This window comes from Entelurus aequoreus, linkage group LG18 (assembly GCF_033978785.1).
Source record: "Entelurus aequoreus isolate RoL-2023_Sb linkage group LG18, RoL_Eaeq_v1.1, whole genome shotgun sequence".
Lineage (NCBI taxonomy): Eukaryota > Metazoa > Chordata > Actinopteri > Syngnathiformes > Syngnathidae > Entelurus > Entelurus aequoreus.
Window position 1 is genome coordinate 11,318,636 of NC_084748.1, and position 20,442 is coordinate 11,339,077.

The 20,442-nt window shown below is 38.4% G+C and overlaps 1 protein-coding gene across 3 annotated transcripts; it reads right to left on the bottom strand.

The window, feature by feature from the left end:
• Positions 1-5,767: 5,767 nt before the first annotated feature.
• Positions 5,768-19,788, bottom strand: LOC133633790 (protein CutA homolog). 3 transcript variants are annotated; one of them, XM_062026490.1, is made up of 7 exons: positions 19,689-19,764; positions 19,100-19,176; positions 12,963-13,081; positions 12,822-12,881; positions 11,651-11,696; positions 9,625-9,674; positions 5,768-9,520 (listed from the first exon to the last, which is right to left on the bottom strand). In XM_062026490.1, exons 2-7 carry the CDS (start codon positions 19,160-19,162, stop codon positions 9,421-9,423), a joined length of 438 nt encoding a protein of 145 aa, XP_061882474.1. In that variant the 5' UTR covers positions 19,163-19,176; positions 19,689-19,764; the 3' UTR covers positions 5,768-9,420. The 3 variants fall into 3 exon arrangements, with proteins under 3 accessions (XP_061882474.1, XP_061882473.1, XP_061882475.1); XM_062026489.1 differs by having other exon boundaries at positions 7,956-9,520; positions 12,963-13,111; positions 19,689-19,769; XM_062026491.1 differs by lacking the exon at positions 19,100-19,176 and having other exon boundaries at positions 7,958-9,520; positions 12,963-13,111; positions 19,689-19,788.
• Positions 19,789-20,442: the final 654 nt, after the last annotated feature.

A 20,442-nucleotide genomic window follows, 5' to 3' on the forward strand; every position in this document is an offset into this window, starting at 1 on the left:
CCTGATGAGCATGACCTGTACCTGTACTGTATGTGTACTGTAAGTAATATGCAACTATAAGTATTTGATACTTGTTTGTATTGACACACGTGCTGTTTTACACGGCTATATTGTTCAATGATTATTACTAGAGATGTCCGATAATATCGGACTGTCGATATTATCGGCCGATAAATGCTTTAAAATGTAATATCGGAAATGATCGGTATCGGTCTCAAAATTACCGGTATCGGTTTCTAAAAGTACAATTTATGACTTTTTAAAACACTGCTGTGTACACGGATGTAGGGAGAAGTGCAGAGCGCCAATAAACCTTAAAGGCACTGCCTTTGCGTGCCGGCCCAGTCACATAATATCTACGGCTTTTCACACACACAAGTGAATGCAATTCATACTTGGTCAACAGCCATACAGGTCACATGACAAAGAAGGTTAAGAGTCATTTTGAAAGGAAAAAAGTTGACCTAAATTAACAATTCAAATAATTACCAAAATGTTTTCTGAATTGTTTCAGTCAACTCTTAAACAAAAAAAATGGACAAAATATATTTATTGTTGTGAACTGTAAATACAAAAGTATTTCTTATTGAATATCATATTTAGTTTTTTTTTACTTTTTAAGATGTATTGCTAGAGAATAAAAATGAGTTAGCAAGCTGAGGTGATCCATAATATTAAGGTATTTAGTAGAGATGTCCGATAATATCGTGCTGCCGATATTATCGGCCGATAAATGCTTTAAAATGTAATATCGGAAATTATCGGTATCGGTTTCAAGAAGTAAAATGTATGACTTTTTAAAACGCCGCTGTACGGAGTGGTACACGGATGTAGGGAGAAGTGCAGAGCGCCAATAAACCTTAAAGGCACTGCTTTTACGTGCCAAACAAGTGAATGCAAGGCATACTTGGTCAACAGCCATACAGGTCACACTGAGGGTGGCCGTATAAACAACTTTAACACTGTTACAAATATGCGCCACACTGTGAACCCACACCAAACAAGAATGACAAACACATTTCGGGAGAACATCCGCACCGTAACACAACATAAACACAACAGAACAAATACCCAGAACCCTTTACAGCACTAACTCTTCCGGGATGCTACAACATACACCCCCCCCCCACCACACACACACACCTCAACCCGCCCCCCTCCAACCCCGCCCACCTCAATCTCCTCATGCACTTTGTGACTTCAATAATAAATATGGCAGTGCCATGTTGGCATTTTTTTTTTCCATAACTTGAGTTGATTTATTTTGGAAAACCTTGTTACATTGTTTAATGCATCCAGCGGGGCATCACAACAAAATTAGGCATAATAATGTGTTAATTCCACCACTGTATATATCGGTATCGGTTGATATCGGAATCGGTAATTAAGAGTTGGACAATATCGGCAAAAAAGCCAATATCGGACATCTCTAATTATTACGTATGTTTAACTTGTGTGCTTAGCTGTTGTGTAGCATGTTTACCTTTTGTATAATACTTTCGTAAAATAGAAGAAATTGTGTGCTTATTAGAGGACATTTGGATGTTAACTGGCTGTATCGGTTTACATGCAAACCTATATATTCCCAAAATTGTTTTTTTTTTGTCGATATTGGATCGATATCTGATACCAACATCGGATTGGGACACCCCCGATCTTTTAATTACTGTATTGTATATGTCCTTGTGTGTTGTGTGTACAGTTTAAGTGACTGAGGTGTTTATTGAGCTATATATTTGGTAGAACTTACACCAAAATGGGCCGAATACATTGTACTGTAATCGATATTCTTCAGAAAACTGAACAAGAGAGAGAAGTGTGATGTTTTTTGTTTCATTCGAACGCGCAGGATTTGTTATGGATGTAGATATGAGCTGTTAGGATAGGCACAGGTTCAAAACACAGCAAAGTGGTTAGCTATGCACCAAATATTGGTGTGTGTAGATACTGTAAATCATGGTCATCATGGTGTAAATCAAAAGTGTCAAACTCAAAATTTGGCCCCCACCACGTAATATTAACGTTCCCCATGACATCATTGTTAAGTGGCCTGCCACATCATTTTATGTGGTCGACCATGTCATTTTTTTGTGGCCCGCTACTTCATTTTAACGTGGCTTGACCTATAATTTTAACTTGACACACCACATTATTTTATGTGGCCTGTCCCATAAAATGATATGGCACGCCATGTCATTTTATGTGGTCGCCATGTCATTTTATCGTGGACTAACCTATGATTTTAATGTGGCCCTCTATGTGATTTTAATGTGGCCACCAAGTAATTTTATTATGGCCCGTCACATAATTTTAACGTGGCACGCCACATCATTTTAATGTGATCCTCCGCCTCATTTTATAGTGTCCCGCCACATCATTTTGTTGTGGACAGCACCATAATTTTAATATGGCAGGCCACATCATTTTAATGTGATCCTCCACGTCATTTTATAGTGCCCCTCCACATCATTTTACGTGGCTCGCCACCTAATTTTTTTGTGGAGCGCCCCATAATTTTAACGTGGCACGCCACATCATTTTAATGTGATCCTTCGCCTCATTTTATAGTGCGCCGCCACCTCATTTTGTTGTGGACAGCACCATCATTTTAATATGGCAGGCCACACCATTTTAATGTGATCCTCCACGTCATTTTATAGTGCACCGCCACATCATTTTATGTGGACCGCCACATAATTTTGCTGTGGAGCGCCCCATTATTTTAACATGGCAGGCCACATCATTTTAATGTGATCCTTCGCCTCATTTTATAGTGCCCCGCAACCTCATTTTTTTGTGGAGCCCCCCATAATTTTAACATGGCAGGCCACACCATTTTAATGTGATCCTCCACATCATTTTATAGTGCACCGCCACATAATTTTATGTGGACCGCCACATAATTTTGTTGTGGAGCGCCCCATAATTTTAACATGGCAGGCCACACCATTTTAATGTGATCCTCCACGTCATTTTATAGTGCCCCGCCACATCATTTTACGTGGCCTGCCACATCATTTTGTTGTGGGGCGCCCCATAATTTTAACATTGCAGGCCAATTCATTTTAATGTGATCCTCCACGTCCTTTTTCTGTCTTGCCACTGGTGAGGGCGGTCGCATCTCTCTCCGCTCCCTCCTTCCCTGCTTGCTCTCTTTGTTTTTGTCTTGTTTGAACTATTTTGAAGCCTCTTTTCTTGAGCTGTCCTCAAATCTAAACATCAAAATGAATTTGATCAACTGGACTCTCGACGCAATTGACACAGTCTTTTCGACAAGGAAAAGAGGCTCGGGGGAGCCTGGCTGCCCTGATGGAACCATTGCTGCGGGGTACGTGAGAGATTCCTGGAATACTTGGAGAATCATGTGCCTCTCAGTCCTTTCCATCGAGGACGTGGAAGACATCTACCTATTTGGAGCTGTGATCGCAGGGCATTTGCTGATTGGGCTGGGCATTGCTCTGGTGTATCGTCAAATTCGGAAGACGATGGCAGCCACTCAAGGGGCCAACAGGCTGTTCAACGCAATGGAAGGATTGGGTCGTGCTGTGGGATCACAGACTGGAGCGATTGCTGATTTGAATCGCAAGGTAGATTCGATCTTGATGATGTTACAGAAAGAATAAATTGGAATTGTCAGAGCCAGCATATAGAGCAGGAATGTCATTGTTTTGACTGCTCGAAGAAAAAAACAACATCTTAATCTACGATTTGACTCCCTCGAATGGCCTTGAGGAACAGGCTGTTTGAAAACACTCCCCCGAGGACTCCTCAAAGATGGACGCTTTTGACCTTTCCCTTTTCTTCAAAAGCACCTGGGTCGGACTCTTGAACTCTTGAACTCTTGGGGCCGGCCTCGGCCCATAAAGACAATCCAACATCTCACCCAAGTTAATTGGGCATACATGCACGCACATACCCTTCCCCAATCAACGCCTTCACCACTGCTTTATTCCTCCGGGGTTGTGGGGGCTGAGCAGCGCTCAACAGCAGCTGCTGGCCTCCAGGGTCCTGTTGGATGACTTTGTTGCGAGTTTGTTGTGATTAAATGTACCTTGTTTATGTGTGCCATGCTATGTGAGGTTTTTTTCCTCGGACTCAGTCTGGACCATTCCTGAGGGTCCAGCCTCAGACTGATATTTTTTTTTACTTCCACCCTCCCCCCAATGTCACCTTTTTCCCACCTTTTTGAGGAGCGCCTAAGTGAGGCTGATCCGTTGGCGGTCCCGTCTTGTCTCCCTGTAACGTATGTCTGCTCTTAGCGGGATTGTGCTGAAAATGTAATTTCAGTTCTTATGTGTCTTGTACATGTAAGAATGGACAATAAAGCTGATTGATTGATTGATTGATTGATTTTATAGTGCACCGCCAAATCATTTTATGTGGTTCGCCACATCATTTTGTTGTGGACAGCCTCATAATTTTAATATGGCAGGTCACCTCATTTTAATGTGATCCGCCACATCATTTTATGTTGTACGCCATTTCATTTGTTTGTGGACCGCCACATAATTTTGTTGGGGGGCGCACCATAATTTTAATGAGGCATGCCACATCATTTTAATGTGATCCTTCACCTCATTTTATAGTGCACCGCCATATCATTTTATGTGGACCGCCACATCATTTTGTTGTGAACCGCCCCATAATTTTACTGAGGCCCGCCACATCATTTTAATGTGATCCTCCACCTCATTTTATAGTGCACCGCCATATCATTTTATGTGGTCCGCCACATCATTTAATGTGGTCGCCATGTAATTTTATTGTGCACCGCCATATCATTTTATGTGGTCCGCCACATAATTTAATGCGGTCGCCATGTCATTTTATCGTGCACTGCCCTATAATTTTAACATCACCCTCTACGTAATTTTGATGTGGACGCCATGTCATTTTATAGTGGCGCGTCACATAATTTTTTTTGTGGCACGCCACATCATTTTAATGTGATCCTCCACGTCATTTCATAGTGCCAATCCATTTCATTTTATTGTGGCCCGCCACGTCATTTAAATGTGGTCCGCCATTTCATTCTATTGTGGCCTGTTAGATCATTTTATTGTGGACCGCCTCATAATTGTAATGTGGTTAGCTATTTTATTTTATCGTGGCCCGCCACATCATTTTGTTGTGAACCGTCCCATGATTTTAATGTGGTGCGCCATTCTATTTTATGTGGCTTGCCACATAATTTTATTGTGGATCACCCCATAATTTTAAACCTGGCCCTCTATGTCATTTTAAGGTGGCCTTTAAGTCATTTTATTAGGCCCACCATGCCATTTATGTATTCTGTGAAAAGCTTGAAATAAAAAAAAGCACTTTGTGGTCAAAAGTATCTGTTCTTTCAATTTGACAGAAAATGTACACTTTAATATTATCTGATCAGATATTTCTTTGTTTATCAAAATAAACACTTAAATGTCTGCTTGTCACCTTGACTTACAATTTCAAAGCAAGTTATGTACAGTGTTCGTAATAACGGCGTTATATGATAACAGGGTTAGTAACGAGTAATATAATTAAATTTAGGTCGGTTACAACGCCGTTAGCGATAGCTTGATGTAACGTGGCACGCTACTTTATGTCGACAACAAGACAGCGTCATAAGTGCGGCAAGTTCAATGCAGGAAATATCTTTTCAGTCGTGAAAGCAACAAGCAGTGTCACACTCAAATGAACTTGATATCAAACAGGAAGAGGCAACGCCACACTGTGACACAGCAAACAAATCGATGATTGAAGTGACAAACTTGCCATCCAAACAATACCCCGTTTGTTGACAGGAAGATATGACAGCCATTGAATCACATTAAATCTCTTTATTAAACAGAGGTAACACAATCCGGTGGAAAGATTCAAAAGAGCTGGCGGGGAAGGTGCTCCTAACTTCTAAAGCTAACAAACACAGCTCCGTTGAAACCCTCGATGACGTCACACGTCACTGGGCAACAAGCCCCGCCTTTTAAAAGCACAGACTCCGCACACTGTGCTCTTGTATTAAACAGCTCTCAAACGCATATGCCAGATTCATTTTTTTATATTTTTTTAAACCAACGTATCAGTTACTTTCCCTGGTGATTAATTTATTAAAGAGTAATTCCGTTAGTAATTAAATCACTTATTTTTTGGTAAAGTAACGGGTAACTATAATGAATTACTTTTTTAAAGTAATTTTCAGAACACCGGCCCTGTGAGAGCAGCCATTATTGTGATGTGGCCCTCAGTGAAAATTAATTTGTCACCCTAAAGCACAGATGTCAAACTCAAGGCCCGGGGGCCAAATCTGGCCCGCCACATTATTTTACGTGGCCCGTGGAAGCCTGGAAATAATATGCGTTAATAAAATGCTTAAACTTTTCTTACTAAATATAGTCGTTCTATTTTTTTTTACATTAAAAATCATGTACTGCATACAATTGCATATATTTTAAAATTCAATATTATCACCATCAAAATATGATATTATCATGTATTCCAAAAATATGTTTTGTTAAAATAAATATACATATTGTACTTAAACATCTGCTTGACTTATGAGTTCAAAACAAATTATCAATCAAATTGTAGACAGTAAAAATGACAATAGATTTTACAATTAAATTCCGCCGACTGAGTTTTTTACCGTAAAACCAACTTTGGTACAGTTTTTTTTCCATATACAGTAAGTCACTAAAACATTAAAAAACAAACAAAAAAAACATTAAACAAGATTTTACGGTAAAAAAAACCCAAAAAACTGGCATTGTTTCTCCATTCCATTCCATTCACTCCATTTTTTATATGCTGTAAAAAACAACAACACTGCTTTTACTGTAAAATTCTGGTGACTGAGCTGCCAGTTTTTAAAATAAAATTTTAAATATTTTTGCAGCTTATGTAAAAAAATACATTGATAATGTATTTTACATGTACATGTATATTCATATATTACTCATTGTCAAAATCGGCCCTCTGAGGGCAACCATAACTGCGATGTGGCCCTCAATGAAAACGAGTTTGACACCCCTGCCCTAAAGTGTCAATATCAACACCTAGGGAGGAATGCATTACCTGAATTACCAAACAGTATCAAGGTACATTTATTTACATGTTGGCACATGTAAATGATGTAGAAAGAACACTATGGCCATCTTGGACTTGGAACTGTAAATACAGTAGTTATCATAATCAGCTAATTCTTAAAGGCCTACTGAAACCCACTACTACCGACCACGCAGTCTGATGGTTTATATATTAATGATGAAATCTTAACATTGCAACACATGCCAATACGGCCGGGTTAACTTATAAAGTGCAATTTTAAACTTCCCAGGAAACTTCCGCTTGAAAACGTCGCGGTATGATGACGTATGCGCGTGACGTCACGAGGTCAAGGGAAGTGTTTGGACCCAATTCAAATACCTCTGTTTTCTTCGACAAAATTCCACAGTATTCTGGACATCTGTGTTGGTGAATCTTTTGCAATTTGTTTAATGGACAATGGAGACTGCAAATAAGAAAGTTGTAGGTGCGATCGGTGGGGCGGCGGACTACAGCAACACCAACACCAGGAGGTTGTGTTGTGTTTTGAGCAGGATAGCAGACGCGCTACCGTGAGTACGCCCGCCGCCGCATCTAAGTTAGCTTCTGTTTTTTTAGCTTCGCCAAGCTGAATATTATGAATCGTGTATTTACATGTTCATGGTTTAATAGTATTTTTGATCTTCTGTCTATCCATCCAGTCAGGGTTTTTTTTAATTTAGTTTCTATCTGCATTTGAGACTGATGCTATCACGTTGGCTACGTTGCTAGGTTAGCTTCTATTTTTTTAGCTTCGCAAAGCTGAATATTATTAATCGTGTATTTACATGTTCATGGTTTAATAGTATTTTTGATCTTCTGTCTATCCATCCAGTCATGTTTTTTTTTAATTTAGTTTCTATCTGCATTTGAGACTGATGCTATCACGTTGGCTACGTTGCTAGGTTAGCTTCTATTTTTTTAGCTTCGCAAAGCTGAATATTATTAATCGTGTATTTACATGTTCATGGTTTAATAGTATTTTTGATCTTCTGTCTATCCATCCAGTCAGGGTTTTTTTTAATTTAGTTTCTATCTGCATTTGAGACTGATGCTATCACGTTGGCTACATAGCTAGGTTAGCTTCTATTTTTTTAGCTTCGCAAAGCTGAATATTATTAATTGTGTATTTACATGTTCATGGTTTAATAGTATTTTTGATCTTCTGTCTATCCATCCAGTCAGGGTTTTTTTTTAATTTAGTTTCTATCTGCATTTGAGACTAATGCTATCACGTTGGCTACGTAGCTAGGTTAGCTTCTATTTTTTTAGCTTCGCAAAGCTGAATATTATTAATCGTGTATTTACATGTTCAGTCACTATGAATGTCCATTTTGCATTCTCGACTCTCATTTTCAAGAGGATATAGTATCTGAGGTGGTTTAAAATACAAATCTGTGATCTACAATAGAAAAAGGAGAGAGTGTGGAATCCAATGAGCCAGCTTGTACCTAAGTTACGGTCAGAGCGAAAAAAGATACGTCCATCACTGCCTCTCAAGTCCTTCACTGTAACGTTCCTCATCTACGAATCTTTCATCCTCGCTCAAATTAATGGGGTAATCGTCACTTTCTCGGTCCGAATCTCTCTCGCTCCATTGTAAACAATGGGGAATTGTGAGGAATACTAGCTCCTGTGACATCACGCTACTTCCGGTACAGGCAAGGCTTTTTTTATCAGCGAGCAAAAGTTGCGAACTTTATCGTCGATTTTCTCTACTAAATCCTTTCAGCAAAAATATGGCAATATCGCGAAATGATCAAGTATGACACATAGAATGGATCTGCTATTCCCGTTTAAATAAAAAAAATTCATTTCAGTAGGCCTTTAAATGTTGCAATAAAAAATGGGATTTCGTTATCAAAAACAATTGTTATTTATTAACACTCACAAAAGTACCAAAAAATGGGTACTGTTATCGATTCCCAGGTTGGTACCGTATCGCTTCAAGAGTGAACAGTACCCATCCCTACTTTTCAGTGAACAAAGAGTTGTTTGCGATACAATCATCTCGATAAATGAAAATATTGCGCAAGTTATGTGATTCCAGGAGTTTAATTTTTTTTTAAAAACAAAAAAACAATGCAAGACTCAGGAAGTTTTTTGCATTTCATTTTTCCAGCGTGAATATTGAACTTTTTGACAATTTTTCAACTTTGACGACATACTGAAGTTGTGATTTGTATTAGCGGTTTAGTAGAAATATTCATGGTGGCGCCTGCAGCCCAACCAGTTGAGAAGAGTAACACAGGAAAAAATGAGCGAAAGGTGCGTTGTCCTAAAGTTATTTCACCTCAAGACTGATGGATTGTGATGTCATAATTTGCATAATCACCCAGCCTCATCCCTCATCGATCCTTATTCCGGCACAGTGTCTCCGATCCACTTGAGGTAGGGAGGGTTGCCCTGGTCGACGGGCAGGCTGATGACCTCGGCCACCTCGTAGGGATGGTTCTTCCTGGAAGCAACACAGAAGCGCTATTAGTTAGAGCTGCAGTAATCATGGCGGTAATGGGAGGACACGGTGTATATTTGTTACCAGGACAACATCCCAGTGCTTACCGGACATAATTGGTGAGAGCGGGAACCTTGGAGCTTCTAGTTTTAATCATCTGGATGTGAAGGAAACACACGTCGACAGTAGTCATGAGGCGTTCGCGAACAAACGGCTCTTTCAACTCAACAACAGAAACTGATTATGAATCATTTTTCTTTGAGCCTTCTTCTTCTGTTTATTTTATGTGTGCATTACAGCCACTGTCTGAAATAGAGTGAGGCGTTCTCTTCAAGATGTAATGTCAGTGTTTCCCATAAACTGCCAAGATACCTTTGGCGGTGGGGGCGTGGCTATGGGCGTGGTCACCATGAAATCATCGAGTAATTTGCATAATTTACTACAATGATTTGATTTTCTCTAAAAAGGCTCAAAAAATGTATATTTACTAATTAATAATACAGTTTGTTTTAAACGTCCATCCATCCATTTTACAATATAATTACAACACTTTATGTACATATTTATATACAGATTTGAACAATAAGTTATTCACTGAAATATATTTATTAATTGTGGTTCTTACAAAAAATATATCTTATAAAATATAAAAGCTAAAATGTCTCAAAGCTCTGCCCCTTCAATTAGTGCATACTAAATAATTTAACTTTAGCCTACTACTACAACCATATTATTTACCAGCAACATAAAGTGAAACAGAGGCAGAGGTGTCCTGCCACAGTCAGTAACAAATAAACAGAAAACAGTAGTGGTGGTAGATAGACACAGAGCTTCATCAAACATCTGATCCACTGAACAAAGAGCTCCAAAAATCTTGAATTTTAGACTGCCATCAGTTTTACTCCCTACACTTAACCATGTGTTTCCTACTGCCTGCAGACTTTGCACCCTTTGTTATATACACATGTTGTGTTCCTAATATAAATACATTTAATAAAGTCAAATACAAATAAGGCAACAAGAGAAGTATCCTACACTTCTCTTTTGTAAAGTAAATCTGAACAGCTGATATGGGCATCTACATCAACTATATGATTTGCCTGAGAAGCTGGAGAGGACAACAAAAAAGAATTAATTTTTTTTTATTTTTTTTTTTAAATGTATTTATTTTTATTTTTTATTTGTGGCGGACGTAATTCTTTCATGGCGGGCCGCCACAAATAAATGAATGTGTGGGAAACCCTGAATGTTAATACCACAAAGTTGTTTCTCTTTGTTTACATATTTTTAGCTTGTGTTTTGCAGTGATTGCTGTTTCACTTTAAATTGGTTCAGTTCAAATCTTCAAAATTTTAATTATGAATAAATGTGTTTGTTTTTGTGGCGTAATTTATAATATAAACATTATAACACAGTATTTTCCGGACTATCGAGCGCACTGGGACAAATGCAGAGGACAAATTTCACCACATCTAGTGTGTGTGTGACAATCATTGGTACTTTAATCTTTAATCTTTAATCTCACCAGATTTTAGAAGAAAAAAATAGTTTTCCGTATATTTGCCGCAGATATGTACCTTGTGAAATGTGTTATTTACACAGAAATATTCTGTAAATGTCTTTTACATACTTTAATTGTTTCCAAAAGGTGTCTGTAACACGGCAGTAAAACGACTGATCAAACAAAACAGAAGTCATCGTCATGGACCCACTAGCTGCGGAAGCCAGCTCTCCAATAAGCTAAACAGACTCAAGAACTCCACGGTGACGTTTTGGTGAATTAACTGAGGAATTTGTGAGAATGAAACAATACAAAAATAATGCCATTGTAAGTTAACAATACTAACAAAAACACTCATAACCCAGTTAGCATATAAACTAATCCTAACGATGCTAGCTTACGATAGCACGTACAAATATGCATGAAAACACTCATACAGACATCACACATGGGTAGGTTTAGTAACTAAGAATGGTTTTAGTTATATTTTAAAACTTACAAACCTCGCTTGGAGTGATGAATGAATAATCCAGAAAAGTAGAACGCTATGGACGACTACAATGCCAAACGGCACTACTACTTCCCTTCTAGTTCTAACCGAATTCTAAACCGAAAGGCATTTCAGCACTCACCAGCAGAACCTCGCTGTCCTCCTGGATCTCCCCCTGCCATTCGTATCTAAAACACAGTGAGAGAATAATCTCAAAACAGTATTTATGACATTTCATACTGCTTCACTTCTTTTACACTTGTGTGACACTAACACTTTTTATTCAGTCATTTTATTGGTCATTTGTGACAAATCTTCAGGGGTTTACCGATACGAGTTTTGTTTTGTTTTTTATTTTCGATACGATACCGATATTGGAGCCTTAAATACTGGCTGATACCAATATTGATCTGATGTGAATCAGCACAAATCATTGTGAATACTTTTATTACTTACAGTGTGGAATGTTAGAAAAGGTTTGATCAAGTAAAATGAGTCAACCAGAGAACAATGACAGGTATGAGAAACACTAGCCTATTTAATATTAACCCTCTGGGATGGCCTCAATACTGTCTTTAAGTTGAACTGGAGTGGTAATTGTTTTTATGGTGATACCGAGTGGTCACAATAATGACACAGTAAGTCGAATGACGTGGACACTTTTGTTACTGGATACCTCCTAATACGCTTCTTAATTGGGGACTTTGGATGTGTAAGCAACTATAATTATTTGATACTTGTTCATATTGACAAATGTGCTGTTTTACACGGCAATATTTTTTTAACGTTTCATTTTTTGGTATTTCACTAATGCTAACTGTAAACATGCTACTGTTAACATGTTAGCCTAGTACTGTTAGTTAGCATGCTAGCTTCTTTTTTCTTTTTTTTTTACCTCATGTTGCTAATTTTTTGGTTACTTGATGCTATCTGGCCAGCGGGCTAACTGTTAGCATTTCAGTTCGGCCTTGGATCTTCAGCATCCACACGGAATTTCAACAAAAATTGCATTTTCTAGTTTTATTGTACTGGTTTTGAAGCTGATAACTACCAAAATGGCTCCAGCATCCTTTGATTTGCGAGAATAAAATACCATTTGTGTCAAAATAAACGTTTTTTTTAACTCAATTTTAATTATGTGCACCTACGGATAATCTGCAAAAGTGTAATTAATCTGGTTCAAACATTCAATTGTGTGAGAGAAGTAATTGAAACCTTTTGCCTTCTTGTATTTACTCTCATTAACTTGCACTGAATGAGGTGATTGGTGCTTGTGTGGGCTTGGCCTTTCAAAATAAAAGCAGCAAACCCACATGGATGTGATTGCAGGCACGATGTTGACACAGGCGGCCAGCTTCTGCTGCACGATACCTCTGTGCGACACGGAACAAACACAACAATAAATACAATCTCAAGATAGAGGGAGCGAGAGAGAAGAGAGTTAATAAGGTCACCTGGCCAGGTCTTTGGCCACGGTGTCGTTGGGGCAGGTGACAAAGGCGGCCGAGTGCGTGCCCGACGTGTACGTCTCAGAAGCCATGGAGAAGGCCCTCAGTCCGACAGTCCTCAGCAGCTGGAACATAAACACACTCAGGAGCAGCGTCTGAGGAGGAGGAGGAGGAGGCAGCTTTGGTCACAAATCAAGGACTTTATACGCACTGCCAGGAGGGGGCGCCACAATACAGCATCAAAGATAAGCAACAATGAGAACAGGGGTGTCCAAACTTTTTCCACTGAGGGCGACACTGACAAATCTAAAAAAATGTTTTTTTACTTGTAGGGTTCCCCTCAAGTTTAGTCCCATGCACCTGGATGGGTCTCAGTCATACATTTTTTTTTAAATAAGTCATACATCATTATTTATAAAAAATGTGATGGACGCCTAAATATCTGGAACAACTTCTGGTCTCAGCGGATGAAAAGTTGTTGTATTTTTTTTTTAATGTTACATTCCCTTTTTGTTAAAACCTTTTTTTTTTTTTAAAATAACAGAAAAAAGGCACAAATATGCGACATCATTTTATCTGGCCCGCAAACACTTAGAAATGATACATGTCAATAAAGTACTTAATATTTTCTCACTAAATGTCATGGATTGTTTTCATTTTGACAGAAAAAAATATATGTACTGCTTGAAATGTCCCCTAGAGGAGGGGGGGGAGGGGGGGGGGGTCACCCCACATCTGCGGTCCTCTCCAAGGTTTCTCATAGTCATTCATATTGACATCCCACTGGGTTGTGAGTTTTTCCTTGCCCTTATGTGGGCTCTGAACCGAGGATGTCGTTGTGGCTTGTGCAGCCCTTTGAGACACTTGTGATTTAGGGCTATATAAATAAACATTGACTGATTGATTGAATTACCTTTTAAACGTCAATAGTATCCAATATTGCAACAAATTATACAGTATATTATCACACTTTCCAAACATTTTTTATCTAAATAAAAATAACTACTTAAATATCTGCTTGACTTATGATTTTACACCAAACTACCCATCAAATTAATAAAAATGACAGTACATTTTGCGGTGTTCTTTACAGCATATTTATTCTTAAATATTTAAATTAAAAAAGAAAACTAAAATTTTTTTGCATTAAAATTCTGGCGCATGGTCAGGATTGTACTACCTCTGCCTCATTTTGAGCCAGGAAAAACCCTGATACCCTACCGACTATAATTATAAAGTCCTTTAAAAACAACCACAGTTGAAAAAACACAGGGCTGTACACCACAAGCAAGTAAATGCACAAAAAGCAGAGAAATACAGGCAAAGGACAGACTCAAATATATCATTTAAAACACACACATGTACAGTACAGGCCAAAAGTTTGACACACCTTCTCATTTCAATGCATTTTCTTTATTTTCACGACTATTTACATTGTAGATTGTCACTGAAGGCATCAAAACTATGACACCTGTGAAGTGAAAACCCTTTCAGGTGACTACCTCTTGAAGCTCATCGAGAGAATGCCAAAAGTGTGCAAAGCAGTAATCAGAGCAAAGGGCGGCTATTTTGAAGAAACTAGAATATAAAACATGTTTTCAGTTATTTCACCTTTTTTGGTTAAGTGCATAATTTCACATGTGTTTATTCATAGTTTTGATGCCTTCAGTGACAATCTACAATGTAAATAGTCATGAAAATAAAGAAAACACGTTGAATGAGGAGAAGGTGTGTCCAAACTTTTGGCCTGCACTGCAAAAACTGAAATCTAAGTAAGATTAAATATCTCAAATAAGGGCGATATTTGTTTATTTTCTGTCCAATAAGATAATTCTTCTCACTAAGCAGATTTTATGTTAGAGTGTTTTACTTGTTTTAAGGGTTTTGGTCCTAAATGATCTCAGTAAGATATTACAGCTTGTTGCTGAGATTTGATGACCTATATTGAGTAAAACATGCTTGAAACTAGAATATCAACTGTTGCCAAGCTGTGTCATCAACACTCACAAGTATAAAACTACTTTTTTAAAGTAATAATTTCTTACTTCAAACATGAAAAAAAAATCATGATGCCGAGCGCATATCATTATGAGTTAGTTTGAGTTGAGTTAGTTTATTTCCAACATGCAAGCATACACACATGATACATCACAATTTCCAGTTTCATTTTTCAACATGTTCGAAAAGGAGTAGGAAGAAGCAGATCTTATTTAATCCTACCCCTTTTCTTTTACATAACAGTTGCTAAAACTTTTGTTCACTTCCTGTTCTCAATTTATTCACAATATACTCCATAAGTAATCACAATAAAAATAAACAAATAAATAGTAATTGGTGAAGTAAGTCATATTACATATAATGAGATAAGTATGATTATTTTGAGAATGAAAGAATGGATGGATTATGTCAAGATAATGGCACTAGCATTTACTTAATTTAAGAATATTTTTCAACATATTGATCAAAAAGCTCTCTTCTTTTTCTACAAGAAAAGTGCACTTGTTATTAGTGAGAATGTACTTATTTTAAGTATTTTTGGGTTCATTGAGGTTAGCTAATTTGGCTTGTTTTGGAAAGTCTTGACAAATTTTCTTGTTCTATTGGCAGATAATTTTGCTTAGTTCAAATAAAATACTCCTAATTTTTGTATTTTTTATTCTTGTTTTTTAACACTGACTTTTTGCAGTGTGTACTGTCTATACCAGGGGTGGGCAATTAATTTTTACCGGGGGCCGCATGAGCAACCCGAGCACTGCTGGAGGGCCACATCGACAATATTTCAATTAAATTTTGCTCAATATTATTTTTGATATATACCGTAAGATAAATAATAATAATAATAATAATAATTAATAATAATAGTAATACTTCAACATAGTGTATGTAACAGCATTCCATGACTAATATAAATAAATTAACATTAATAATAAATGACAGTAAAATAAGCACACGTATGACTGAGGAGTCATAGTGTAACTTTGTGTGATGTTTGAGATGTCCGACTTTTTGTGTGGCCATAAACGCACCAGTGGTTTAGTGCTATGCGTGTTGATGACAAGTTGGTTTTGGCCTGGTTTGTACGGCAGAAAATGACTAGTTTTTCGAGATAGAAGTGTTTTACTTATGTTTTTGGTGTGGTTATGGCCGAATATAAACAGTTTTGCTCAATAAAGTGATCGATATAATTCCTGGCCTCGAAGCATCTCGATAGACGTTACAATAATTGAACGGTGTTCAATTGAACGGTGTTGACGAACACCGTTAGGGCCCGCTTGTTGTCACTGTCACTCAAAGTTGCATTGCAAAATTACATAGAATAAATATGTTTATTTTGTTTAGAATTCAGATGGGATTTGATTTGGTGCGCGGCATATATTTGCTGCGCGCAGCAGACGCTTGAGCAGTGCGCAATTGCGCAGGCACGCACCTTAGAGGGAACTTGCATGGCAGTCCATGTCTTGTTGAAAACACGCCATTCTTCATCAACTTTTCTCTTTTTAGCGTCTCGGGTGTAAACCGTGCATCACTTGTCGCTGCATGTGCACCTTCACTCGCAGGTTACACACTGACACACGCCCATAAATAATAATTTTCAAATAAAAGCAGCACAGTTGTATTGCGCGCACGACATAGATGTTTTTTCAACGTTATTTTGTAATTAATGATTGCAGCTGTTCACATTCACTCACAATCACGCACACGCATACGTCCACACGGAAGTAATACAAATAACGATTTTCAAAACAAAAGCAGCAACCGTTGTATTGCACACTCGACATAGATACTTTTTAAAATGTATTTTGTAATTTATAATTGGCCTCACGCGGGCCGGACAGGGACGCACAAAGGGCCGTAGAATGCCCAGGTCTGGTCTATACACATAAAAAAAGCAGATACAAATGATCATAAGAGCAATTCGTTAGATAAAAGGCAGTTAAAAAGTGAAAAACAGCTAACACAGTTCAAAGTCTCATGCTGGGTTAAAAGCCAGTGAGTAAAAATGGGTTTTAAGAAGGGTCTTAAAAGTAGCCAAATGGAAAGGGAGATCATTCCAGAGTTTGGGACCCGCAACAGAGAAGGCTCTGTCCCCTCTGAGCTTGTAAGGATTTAAGACCATGTAAGGATTTAAAAACGAATAACATTTTAAAATGGATTCTAAACAGGAGTAATGTGCTCTATTTTGCTTGCTGCATTTTGGACCAGCTGCAGATGTGTGGAGGAGGACTGACTGACTCCAAAACACAAAGAGTGACAGTAATCCAGCCGAGATGTGATGAAGGCATGGATTACTGTCTCAAAGCGCTGCCTGGAAAGAAGGTTTTTTAACCTTGGCCAGCTGACGTGAATGAAAAAAAGCTGGCTTTCACCACTGTGCCAATCTGACCGTCCTATTCAAATCACTATCGATACGAAAGCCCAGGTTGGTGACAATGGGCTTAACGTGCAAAGCCAAGGGGCCAAAATCAACAGGGTGAGGCCCACTAAAGTTAAAGTACCAATGATTGTTACACACACACTAGGTGTGGCGAACTTATTCTCTGCATTTGACCCATCACCCTTGATCACCCCCTGGGAGGTTAGGGGAGCAGTGAGCAGCAGCGGTGGCCGTGCCCAAGAACCCCCAATTCCAACCCTTGATGCTGAGTGCCAAGCAGGGAGGTAATGGGTCCCATTTTTATAGTCTTTGGTATGACTCGGCCGGGGTTTGAACTCACAACCTACCGATCTCAGGGCGAACACTCTAACTACTAGGCCACTGAGTAGGTGTCAGGTATCAGAGCGAGAGTGTTAAATCATAGACAATTTGTTGCACTTTTGGAGGAAAATGAGAGTGAACATGGTGAACAGGTGGCTCAGCCTGGGCAAAGTACTGAAAAGTGTCTGGGACCCGAGAGACCAGATTCAGAATTTCTGTGGGAAGAAAAGGACATGACATCCCAGAACTTCCAGATGAAGACTGGGTGGCAGACCTCGGACTCGCTGTGGATGTGACTGCACTCATCAACGAACTGAATGTCAAACTGCAGCGCAAGGGCCTTTTTGTGCATGAGATGTACAGTGCAGTGACGGCTTTCCTAATAGAAATATTTAAGGGTTAAGAGTTTAAATAAAACCATCAAAAGAAATCTGCTTTTGTATAAAGTTATGTTAGGGTATTATTATCATTATTATTATTTTTTTAATCTTACGGCAGAGGGGGCCACATGCGGCCCGTTAAGCTTTTCAATCTGGCCCGCCAGACATTCCCAAATCATTTTTTGTTAGATGTTTAAGATGGAAAGTGTAGCTGCCATTAAGATGTGCAGTGATGTTTTCTAATGACAGTAAGTCTTGAACTATACTAAGTATTTCAATGGTTGGAATCTGCACTTTTGAATGATATACTAGTTACTATGGTAATCTAATTAGTTACTATGGTCACCTAATTAGTTACTATGGTATTCGACGTCACAGCAGCTCAGACGAGGCACCAAGCAATGTGGGTAGGAAGCGTTTCCACAGACGCGGAAGGAAATTTTCACAACAAAGTTCTAAAGCTTAGGTTGGTTTATTTTGTACCCTTCGCGTTCATATTTCACTGTTTGTTGCATTTTTGTTGTTTGTTTGTAAAATATGTCGATCGAAAGCGGGTGTGCCATTCATATTTTGTCGATATTCAGTGTTTTATCGTTCATAGAAATTTTTTAAATTCCATTACGTTTTTTAAGGCGGTCTGTCATAAAGTTTTTAGCATTCAATCAGACATTATTGTGAGGTTTTGTATTAGTGTTCCTAAAATAGATATATCGGCCCCCAGACACATTTTTTTCTCTAAATGTGGCCCCCGAGTCAAAATAATTGCCCAGGCCTGTCTTACGGTATATCAAAAATAATATTGAGCAAAATCTAATTGAAATTTTGTCAGCAGTGCTCGGGTTGCTCATGCGGCCCCCGGTAAAAATTAATTGCCCATTAATTGGTGAAGTGGGACAAAATCAACAAAAACCGAAACCAAACTGGGAGCGGCGGACGGCCAGTCATCTTGCCTCTATGAACTTTTATTTTGTTGACGAGACTGCGTCAAAACGCCCACTGGAGTATATAATAAATAATAAAACACGTATAATAAAATATAAGTGAAGTCACAAAAAGGCTTTTCTCACCAGAAGCCAAGCTAGGGTTGATCCACCTGGCAGCGCCTCTACGCGGGGAAGTCCAATGCGCATGACAAGAAAAACACCTGGTCGAAGAATAATATTCACATAAATAAATAATAAATATAAATATAATAAATAAATATTCGCTTAAAATGTGAGCAAAGACTATTAATTGAGAATAGGTTGAATTATATATATTTTATAAGGTTGGAATGTAGCATTTTCACTAATGTGACGAATCTGTGTACCGGAGCGTAATACTAATTTACCTAGTGGGCTAACAACAACAGTCGGGTACGTATTGTTATTGTTTGAATCATTACAAAATACATTTGTCTCGGTTTACGTCTTTTTTTGCATCCATTCACGCATAAAATGCACAAAAAGATTTGGTAACGATTATCTAAAATAAACATTGAGCTGTCAGTCCACCTGTCTGTTTGGGTTAGCGGTTAGCTCATGTTAGCATAGAGAGCTTCTAAAAGATTTCGTAAAACTCCGCAAAAGAAGCTGACAGAGAAAGTCGGTTCGATTGTCTGCTGCGTGTCAAGAAAACGTCCAAATATTTGGTCTAGTTTGTTTTTGGGACGCATACCTGCTGATAAAGTTGACTGCAGCCGAGCGCCGTGCGCTGCCGTAAAGTGTGGCGGAACAACTGTCGCGCATCAGCCGGTCTCCCTGAGTTGTAAAACAAAGCGACACTCGCCCAGTGAGTAATAAAAAAACATACACATTAAAATACTGCTTAAAATAATGTTCAGTTTTAACAACAACAACAACAAAAAACGACGACCGTGTGGTGAAAAGTTGTGTTATTCGCTTCGTTGCGATAGAAGGTTTCTATTTACGGCACTGCCCACATTAGCTATTTAAAACTATTTTAAATACATCCATCCATTTTCTTGCATCCATCCACGCATAAAATGCACAAAAAGGTTTTGTAACGATTATCTAAAAGAAACATTGAGCTGTCAGTCTAAAAATGTTCTTAAAAAAAAAACGATGACCGTGTGGTGAAAAGTTGTGTTATTCGCTTCGTTGCGATAGAAGGTTTCCATTTACGGCACTGCCCACATTAGCTGTTTAAAACTATTTTAAATACATCCATCCATTTACTACCGCTTGTCCCTTTTGGGGTAGCGGGGGGTAATGGAGCCTATCTCAGCTGCAATCAATCTCGCTTTTTTAAACTAACCTCTGCTGCAATTTCCATCCATAACAAAAGACTAAAAATATCAACCAGAACAATATTTGCAATAAGCGATATAAATCCTCAAACGGATGGAATTAGGTTATTGTATTTTTTTTGTATTACTTTAGCACTTTCTATGTTGCACGTTGCTCAGCTG

What these genes read in the sequence shown, in the direction of transcription:
- LOC133633790 (XM_062026489.1), bottom strand. Translation starts at nt 19,162, where the DNA reads ATGCGCATTGGACTTCCCCGCGTAGAGGCGCTGCCAGGTGGATCAACC. An exon ending in AGGACAGCGAGGTTCTGCTG is followed by an intron (nt 9,675 to 11,650) that starts GTGAGTGCTGAA and finishes CTTCACATCCAG; the next exon opens with ATGATTAAAACTAGAAGCTC. An exon ending in GCTCTCACCAATTATGTCCG is followed by an intron (nt 9,521 to 9,624) that starts GTAAGCACTGGG and finishes TGTTGCTTCCAG; the next exon opens with GAAGAACCATCCCTACGAGG.